General features: G+C 33.5%; 1 protein-coding gene across 1 annotated transcript in view; it reads right to left on the bottom strand.

The window, feature by feature from the left end:
- Window positions 1-7268, bottom strand: part of LOC105620197 (exportin-7) — a 9181-nt gene extending 1913 nt beyond the window's left edge. Inside the window, exons 1-11 of the mRNA XM_012201739.1 lie at window positions 7254-7268; window positions 4579-4834; window positions 4309-4475; window positions 3988-4212; window positions 3040-3910; window positions 2509-2794; window positions 2295-2439; window positions 2024-2171; window positions 1795-1954; window positions 1287-1689; window positions 938-1100 (exon numbers count right to left, since the gene is read on the bottom strand). Coding sequence (XP_012057129.1) covers window positions 938-1100; window positions 1287-1689; window positions 1795-1954; window positions 2024-2171; window positions 2295-2439; window positions 2509-2794; window positions 3040-3910; window positions 3988-4212; window positions 4309-4475; window positions 4579-4834; window positions 7254-7268 — 2839 coding nt within the window. The remainder of the gene's footprint in view (window positions 1-937; window positions 1101-1286; window positions 1690-1794; window positions 1955-2023; window positions 2172-2294; window positions 2440-2508; window positions 2795-3039; window positions 3911-3987; window positions 4213-4308; window positions 4476-4578; window positions 4835-7253) is intronic.
- Window positions 7269-10058: the final 2790 nt, after the last annotated feature.

The raw sequence follows: 10058 nt of genomic DNA, 5'->3' as shown, positions 1-10058 counted from the left end.
CCACCACACACACACACACACACACACATTCAATTGAGATCCATTCATACTGCATATGATTTATTAAAAATATTCAAGCACATCAATAATAATACATGCAACTCTCTGCAATTAGTACATTAGTTATTATATAAAACACATATAATCTAGCTCAATGTTAATGTATTTAGTAATATATCAGCTGTGCGGCTGATTATCTATGTCAGACCCATTATTCAATTTCGTTTCAATAGAAACAGAAAATTGCATAACACTCATAGAACATTTATAGAGAATACAAGCTATGTGGTTCTTGCATATTGCATTTTATCATATTTAGGGTCCAGGCTCCACGCACTCCAATCCTCTTATAGCCAATGTTATTCATAAAGTGTTTTCAGTGATTTTCTTCATTGTGCATAATAAAGTACTTGAAATATGCGTCTATTCCTTGCATTTTGAACTGTCGCAGTGACTAATTCTATAGGCAAATTTACATTCCAAGCAGTAATGCAAAAAAGCAAATATTATAAAACCAATATAAAATTCTAATATAAAAAAGATTAATGTTATAATCTTGCTGATTATGCTCGCAACAGTGAAATAGATGTTTATATAAGGAAATATGTTCAAAGGATAATTCAAAGGAAAATTTATAATAATTTTTAATTCTGTATATACTTATAATTTTTGAATAAATTCTTTTTGAATTTACTCTTTTAATAACTGTATAAATAAATTATTAATGTACGTTTAATTCTGTAATACGATACGTGTTAAATATCTTTAATCATCTTTCCATTTTTTGTAAATTATAAAAAAATTTTTCTAGAAACATTAACCAAGAAAACATCTTTTTTAACTCATACATCATTCATCTAAGTGTTAAAATAATTTTAATTTCAAGATATGGCATTGAGGATATAGAGAGTAGCAAGATAGAATCAGCCGCACAGACCTGTATAGAAGTCTTTTTGCGCACCTAGTGCTGTAAGGCCTTCGCTGATACTGGAAAGGATGTACAGAAAAACCCTAGGTTCCAAAGTAGATAAAAAGACCATGTGATCTTGCGCCAGACATTCGAGTAACAAATAATATGTTGCTGATAGTTTTGGATAATGCTGTGAAAAACAATGTAAAATATTAACAAAATAAAAAACAAAATAAAAATAATAACAATATAAGATAAATATTTTTATGTAATAATTGATCAATATTACTGATACAATTTGATTTATCTATAAAAAGCAAATTATTTAAATAATAAATGAAATAAATAAAATATTGTGACTAATGTATATACTTACCAAGAGATCACTTTGTGGAATACTAAGGAGTAATTTAACAAATGTATTAAGGGCATTGTCTAACGCCTCATCACCATATAGCCTAAATACTCCAAAGTTTACGTAACTTCCACATAAGGCTGCCTTTAACATACTGAAGCATATACTTATTCCTTTGAGTTTTAAAGGATAAATCTGATCCTTAGGTACTTCAACGTTTAATATGTGATTGCCGTAGCTACATATTATTTTGCTAGCCTCGCGAAACAACAGTATCCCATTTGGAGACGATGCATCAAACTGTAATCGTTGACTCCTATTTTGTACTAACTCAGCAAATAACTTCAGGACGGGCGTTGTCACTTGCGGTTCGTGATGCCACAACTCCACAGCATGTAATAAAATCGGTGTATAATTCGGATATCTAAATTCAGAGAAAACATCGACAGTAAAAGAAAATAATTGCTTTTTTATATTCACAAATGATTAATAGTAAATATTTGTACTTTTATGTCTTATATATACGTACATCCAATCAAAAAGCATCATATAGGATGTCTTGGTGTTGAATGCATAAGCTAAGCCTCTAAGATCTCGCGCTAAACCAATCAACGCTTTCTTTGCTTCTTCTGCTGCAAAGAGAGGTGTATCTGCAGCACCCATTAATTGACCAAGGCTCTCTAATGCACCTGAAATTATATATAAAAACTTAAGTGTCACAAATATGTTTAAAAAAAAAATTAATTAAATTTTCTTACCTGTAAGAGGTAACATAAAGGTATGAAACCTTTCCTCGTCCTCACCTAAGTCTACCATCAATAATCTACCAAGAGATGTGTAAAACATTGATCTACAGCGCATTTCTGTCACAGCAACATTGTTTCCCAAAAATGGAAAGTGTTCTCGCTACAATATCAATAGAAAAAAATCTAATTATTTTTTAATTTAATTATTATACAAGAAAGGTTGAAGTTATAACTCATTAATTATACAAAATCTTAAGCAATAATAGATATTAGTATATAATACCGTATGATTGTTGAGCATAAATTGTACTTCTTCTAATTTGACGAGTTTACGAACACAACTATAACCAACTGATAAATCATTTAAAAGTTGTAGTGTCTTGGAAATAATTTGTTCACTCCTACCCCAGTACTTCAAATTCGTTATTCTGTAAATTATAATTCAGCATTAATTCATAGCATAGGAAATTTCGTAAGTATCATACAAATCCACTTACATCTTTCGAATAAAAATGCTGAGTACCATCGCCTCATCATTAAGACCCAACACATCAGACAACCTCCTGTATACTTTAGAATTCTTTTGAACTTGATCACCAACATAGATTTTTCGAAATTGCTCAAAAAAGCTCAACATTGCTAATTCCAGTTTTTCACAGCCCCCTTGCGCGAGTCTTGAATCAGTTAGATTCATCAATTGAAGCACTCTGCAAACCAGTTCTCCATCCATAGCATCAAATTCCTCGTTACTGTTAAATGCCACTCTTCCGCCAATAACACCACCTATAAAAGATAATGAGGAAAGAATTGAATAGTATTGTTAATAATTTTAATCATTATTAAACACAATTAAATTTATATTTTAATAAATAATTAAAATTTAATAAAAAATTAATACAATACTAATTAATACAATATGGTTAGTTATGCCTTAATATATTTTAATAATAAAATAATATTTTAATAATAAAATAATATTTTAATAATAAAAATATTAAAAGAAAAATGCATTAATATATTTCATTTACCTATGATATATACAAGCCATGTGAGTTGTCCTTCTTGAATTGCAATATCAATCTGTTGCGTTGGCGACACCGTTTGCGCCATTAACTCTTGGTATGTTCTTGCAGCTTGATCAAACAATTGGACTAGTAAGGTGCAGGTTTTTTGATACTCGCACCTACCAATGACTGATATTTGTTCTAACTGATGATGAACCACTCCTAGATCGTCCAATGGATCTTCCAAGCGTTCTCTGACCACTACTGCTACCGATTCGAGTCTCGATGTAATGTACGCATTTGTAACTTCTGGTGTGTACGTATTCAATAAATGTGGATCACCAGCTTTTACATACGGCATTGAAGATACCATCCTTTGCCATAGAGTCAAAAGATAATGCAGACTGTTTGGCGCAAATTGCCACATTTGTAAGCTTTGCACTGTAAACTTTGCGATCAGTTGTATTGCTTCGGGATAATCCTCTACCAAAACCAACTCGCCAAGTTGGAAATTGCTCTTCAGTCGAGATAATAATCTACAAAACTCGTGATAGTTTCCTGGATCACTAAGACCCTGAGGATTTTGTAGTATATGCTTAATACCATTGACTAAGTGTGTCAAAAATTTTGCCCTTTCAGTATTGGAAAATAAACTCCGTCTGACCGACGCTATTTGAACCAGGCATGAGAGTGCCAAACACGATAATGTATTAGGTAGACTGTGATATAGATCAAAAAACAATTTCAACGAAGTAAAATCCAGGAACGCAGGTCTCCAACTTGTCGGGATTTGTACTGTATTAAGATCATCCGAACTTTCATCAGTTGATGTACCAATAAAGTCAAATGTCAAACAATTTTGTGCAAGCTTTAACAATTGTCTTATCAAACCGTGCTGCAGAAAAGAGATATACAGACGATGCATTAATTTATATATCGCAAACAATCATTAATTGTATATAATTACCATACCTGCGCCTCATCGTTGAAATTTAAATTTTTACAATTCTCGCGAGCAGTGCTTAGTAAGGTACATGATAACCTAAATATTTCAAATAGTTGTGTGTCTCTAAAGCTACTCGCTATTCTTCTATGCTTCGTCAGAGATCTGTTCGCATCGGCTTCCGATATTTGATTCATTTCACACGTCAATTGAGAAAGCAACTGTACTCCTATCATACAATGCTCCACTGACCCCTTTAATCATTACAATAAAACATTATGAATAAAAAAATAATGTATGCACATAGAGAAATGCAGCGTGTAAAGAACATTGAATAAAGTATGTCAAACCTGAAGAAACTTAGCTACATCGCTGACTACATTCCTGAAGACAAATTCCTCTTTATCGGAATCAAACCACCCAAGCTTTGATATCCTCGCGAATAGTGTAACCAAAGCCTGTATCACAAAATTCGGTAACTTTGGTTGTGTTGCTAAGTAGTTGAGTACGTAATTTCCTGCAAATATATTAAACAAATTGAAACTAATCTTGCATCTTTAAATCTCAAGAGACATATTTCTTTTGTCTCACATAACAAAACAGAATAGACTGTCACTTACGTATATCAAGCCTCTGTTGTAAGCTGAGTGTTGTTGTAAGTTGTCCCTGTGCCGAACGTGATACCAGCTTCGTTAAGGTGGTAGCGGCCAATAATTGAGCGTACGCAGAATCTCCGCGGTCCAGGAGAAGCTGGCATTTCGTAAGAGTATCTGGTGCATTCTGGAAAGCGACCAGGGCTTTTTCCGCCTCTGCGCGATGCGCTGAATCCTGCGACTCGTACAATTGCTTGCATAGCAACTCCAGCTGCCGTACTTCCTGTATGTGATCCATTCTTAGTCACACTGTTTAAAGCCGTCTCTTAAGACTTCCATTTAGGTACAAGTCTAAAAAAAGTTTCAGTAACAATATATCCACTTTTTATGGTGCCACGTAAATCTTTATTGGCGACTTGTCGTTACTGTCGAAGACATTTACAATACAGATTTTACAATACAGTTGCATTATGCCGGCAGAATCACAGTTTGAAACTTACTTAGATGGAGATAAAAGAAAAACCTGAAGACAGTTTCGTTTCTTTTGTATACAGGGTGGCGCATAAAATATTGGGTTATTTAACTCGAAGTAATAGCGAATTCGTCATATTTACTACATTATGTATACTGAAAGCTACTATAGGTACATGAAATTAGCAAAATATAGAAGCATGTAAATATTTTAAACGATTAAGTACCCTATGACATTGTCACATTATTTAACAAAATCTACATACATTATTTTATTGTCAAAGTTGATTATATTATACCACTGTATTTAACTTTATATTAAATAGTTTTTAATATACGATCCAGTATAGTACAAGTGACTGAATTTATCCCATAAAAGATCATAAGATTTCAAGATTATATCATCATCAAGATATTGATACTTTTTTAAGCTGCATTGGTATTAAATATTTAAAAATTTAAATATTTAAAATTTAAATATTAAAAATTTAAATATTTAAAAATTCCAATCATGTACATATTCTGTACTGTCTAAATTCTTTTAAGTAGAAGCTCATACTAAAGAGTAAAAATTGAGTCCCAAAAAAAGAATAATTTTAAGAGATTTTACTCTTCAGAAACGAGGTTCATTCTAAAAGTTTTAGAGAGTATTATATCAGTAATAAACATAAAAGTGACGTTATGATATTTCGTATGCCCCAACCTGCGATAAACAATGAATTCTACCCAATTCGTTGAAATTAGCATAATGTTTTATTAAACACTTTACAAACACATTTTTCAAGTCGCGTAAAATAAACAGGGAATATATTTTATGGAATCGACTAATTAAAACAAAAATTGTCTGAAATAATCAGTATATATATATGAAAGTATTAAACAAATGTATCGGAAAGACGAAGGAATGATGAGATAAACAGCTCAAGGAGAATCACACGTGTTTAAATAGCGCAACTTATAAATTATAAGATATTTACATGTTTTACATACATACATACACATATACACGCACACACGCACGCACGCACGCACACACACACACACACACACACACACACACACACAACAACACACACACACACAAACACACACACACACACAATGTGCGATAACGGAGTGAAAAAAAAATAGAGATTGAGATCTCTGTCCCGCGGAAGAACGTTCGTCGCGTTTATTTTGCCGATAAAATTGCGCACGAAATGTTATCGATGAAATACTAGAACAATATTCCGGAAACGTGCCAGCTGACGCGCAGGATTCTACGCGGGATTTCACGGGCTGCGACAGGTTGTAAATAAATGTGCACTACGATGGAAATAGAGAATTCGGTCAATTTAGCGGCCAAATATGATCAGGTATCGTTCTCGCTGAATAAACACTCCCGCAAACCTTTGCGGCTTCCGTTACGCGGGTGTATCCCCCGGCGCGGTGGCGGCGGCGTACAAACAACGTACACGAAGATAAACAACGTCGACGGCGACGCAGTCGCGCCCCAAAACTCCGCGCGGCGGAGTCACCGCACTTTTTTTTTTCTCATTTACATCGCACCGTGTGAGCTTTCACGTGACGCTCGTCGTAGGAAGAATCGTAACCGGAACGCGCCGTCCAACCGCGCGATCAGTAATTTGCACTCGGCGGCTTCACCGATTCTGGCACCACACAGCACACTGTGACACTGTGGATCAGATGATTTTTCTAATCGGCCGTTAATTATCCGTTGGATCAGCCGATGTTCGCGTTCACAAGAAACTCTTTCAGCTTGACGAGCGTGGCGAAACGGAGAGCGACCAAACGGTGTGGCGTAACGGCACGCGATCGGCAACGATATGCGATCAGTACTATCAGTAGGCGATCGGAGCGGCGGCGATTGAACCGAAGTCTGCGTCGTACGGTATCGTTTTGTCAACAGCGCGCGAGAAAAACGAGATTCCTTCTTGGAGCAAGGATTCTTTCCCGGCACGGCTTTCCCCGCGAAATTCGAGAAATGCGGCGAATGCGCGCGGACGCGCCGCACACGGTACGTACGCACGTACTGAGTACGTACTCGGTATTCCACGCACGCATGCACGCACACACGAGTGTGGGTTGGACGACGCACGCGGAAATCCGGCGCGGATTCCGCCAGCGGATTGGCGGGTCGCGGCCGCTTGTGCGACGCCCGCTCTGTAATGCGATTAATAGCGTTGCGTCACGCGCGGGATGAGACGTGTTTATTCTCGTCGGCGACTCACCTGTTCGTCCGCCATTTTTCGCCAACCTCGTATTATCTACAGTAAAGCCAGAATCACATGCCAGCCTCCGTCTGCGCCCGCCGCCGGCGCATGTTTACATCGACGTTCTACGTTACACGCACCCTGCGCCTGTCCTATGTGGGTGTGTACAAATGCGCGCCATCTTTATTTTACTGGACGAACTTGTATGCACATGAAAATCCACCCTACGGGTGGAGGATTTTTTTTTAATTTCTTAGTTCTTTAGTTTTTCGGCGATTTTGAAGAAATTTCAATTAATTTAGGATCGTGGCACACAAAAGAAAAATTAAACAATAAAATAGCAGTATGCGAATTGGCCAATCATAATAGAGACCGTAAGGTCACAATTTAGCTGATTTAACAAATCGAACATGTTGTGATTTTTTTACTACTTTTTCTGTGCCATGATTCTTTGGATGCGTTCCGTGAAATGTACTGGCAATATTGAAAATCTATAGTTTATATTACACGCTATAGATTTTTAAGGTATTAATCCTATAACTTTTTCTTTGGAGCAGAAAAGTGAAATTTTTTTGTATTGTACATACAATCATAAAAAAAATTTTACTTTTCACGTTTCTGTCTTTGGAGAAAAAATTACTTGGAGAAAATGATTGACTCTCAGTACTATGGCATTGAAATAGTACTACTGGAATATTTCAGTGTACTGTTGAACAGAGTCGACATATATTATTTTAACATTCATTGAATGAGGATAAATTAAATGAAGAACATATTCTTATGTCCATTTCAATCAAAATATTCAGACGACAAATATCCAAAACTAGGACATAAAATGTCTAAGACATTATTTATTTTCAATTAATTCTCGTTTATATTGTAAAAATAACTATTAAAAAATGTATATGTGAAATTCTGTAAATATTTTAAAAATATATAAAAATTAAAAAATATTCAAATAAAAATTAAAAAATGTTTTCTAATTAAGTTGTAACTTTTCGTAATGCAATAAATGTTCAATTTAAACCTATTTATACACTATAAAATATGTTACTATTTAAGTAAACTTTTTTGGACAACCGATACTTGAACTTTTCTTTTGCAGTTTGGAATATCAATATTTTAATTTTAAAATATTGAAACATATTTTTCTTTTAAACATTTTTTTTTCACAGTTCTGCTATATGAAAGTGCATTTTTCTCATTTTGTTGACTATAATGAGCTATAACGTTTATATACAAATTTTACAAATTTTTGAAAATTTTAAATATATGTAAGTATCATTTAATAATTTTTATATACTTGTAAAAGTAATGAAAATGAAAGACCCATCATATGAAGTGTTAAAAATCATACTGAAGGTTAATAAAATAATAAATCTAAATACGTAACTCTTTTAGTTATTATTTTATGATACATATATGTATTGGAGTCCACAGTATTTAAAAAATTAAGCAATTTATGTGTAATACATTTGACTTATTTTCACTTATTGTTGAACTCGACTATAGAATTCATAGCATGATTAAATATATGTACATCATTGTATGCAGAAGGATAAGATAATAATGGATTTTATAAAAAATCCTCTATATTCTTGTGTAGGTATTATATTTCGAATATAGCTTTTGCACAGCCTTTGTATCCTCTCTAGTCAGTTATTCTCATACACGAAGATTCATGTCGATATTAACAATAAAGCATCACAATATCTTCTTAAAAGTATTTTTACTGGTATTTTCGACACTCGCAAACGCTCACGTTGCGATCTGATCGCAGTGTCACGATGCTCTTATAAGGTATAAATTCATAATTTCTTAACTATTACGTCCGATATTTTATATCTCCAAATATTTGGCTCTATTTTACACTCTTTATTGTATTTCTTGCTCGATTTTTTCAAAGATTAATTCGATGGATATCTATTTTTGTAGAAGATGCAGTAGACTTTTTTTTCCACCCCAAGCTCTCTTAGATTCCAATAAAAAAAAGACAAAAGATAGGAGAATATTTCCGTATCCTAATTAGGAAGACACGGTATAAGCAATCATATCTTTTGATAATACCTACATACGCATTATCATTAGCGAAAAAATGATGAAGAACATTCTATGTTCATGTAATGCAAGAGTATGTTTATGTCTGACTATAATCACTATTATTTTGTCTATTCATTGAAACAAGTCGTAAACAAAGAATCTACGTATGCCGTACTCCACAAAATTATGCTTGCTTGTGCTTGATACCGTATATATACATAATGCATATATACATAATATGTATATATACACACACACACATATACATATCTATATGTATATACTTCAAAATTATACAAATTCCCATCCAATTGTACTAATTTTTCAAGTTCCTAGGTTTGTACCCAGTTATAGACAACTCCTTAATTTCTCTTGTTTTCTTTTTATAGAAACATTATATAAACGAATTGAGTACAAATATACGTTGTATCTGTATATATTTCATTTTTCCCCTTTAGTTATGCGTTACAAGAGTAAACAAATTTTGTGTATTTTAAATGTAAATTTAGTCTTGCCTTCCACGCGCATTAATATGTAAATTCATACTGTATACATAGTTCGTATAAAATTTTGAGAATGTCATGAAATTATACATCGAAATCAAAATGTAAACATTCTTCTATAATCTTATTACAGGATTGAAATACTCAAATCATTGTAATGTTACAACTTGAAATATGTATTATTATTTTCTGTGACAATTTGTTCTGTATAACTCATATTTATTGACAGACAGTTCGTAAGCGATATTATATTACGTGGTATTTTCTACTGACCATAATT

The sequence above is a fragment of the Atta cephalotes genome (assembly GCF_000143395.1).
Source record: "Atta cephalotes unplaced genomic scaffold scaffold00001, whole genome shotgun sequence".
NCBI lineage: Eukaryota > Metazoa > Arthropoda > Insecta > Hymenoptera > Formicidae > Atta > Atta cephalotes.
Note: the sequence above shows the minus strand (reverse complement) of the source record. Positions and strands in the feature narration are given on the sequence as shown.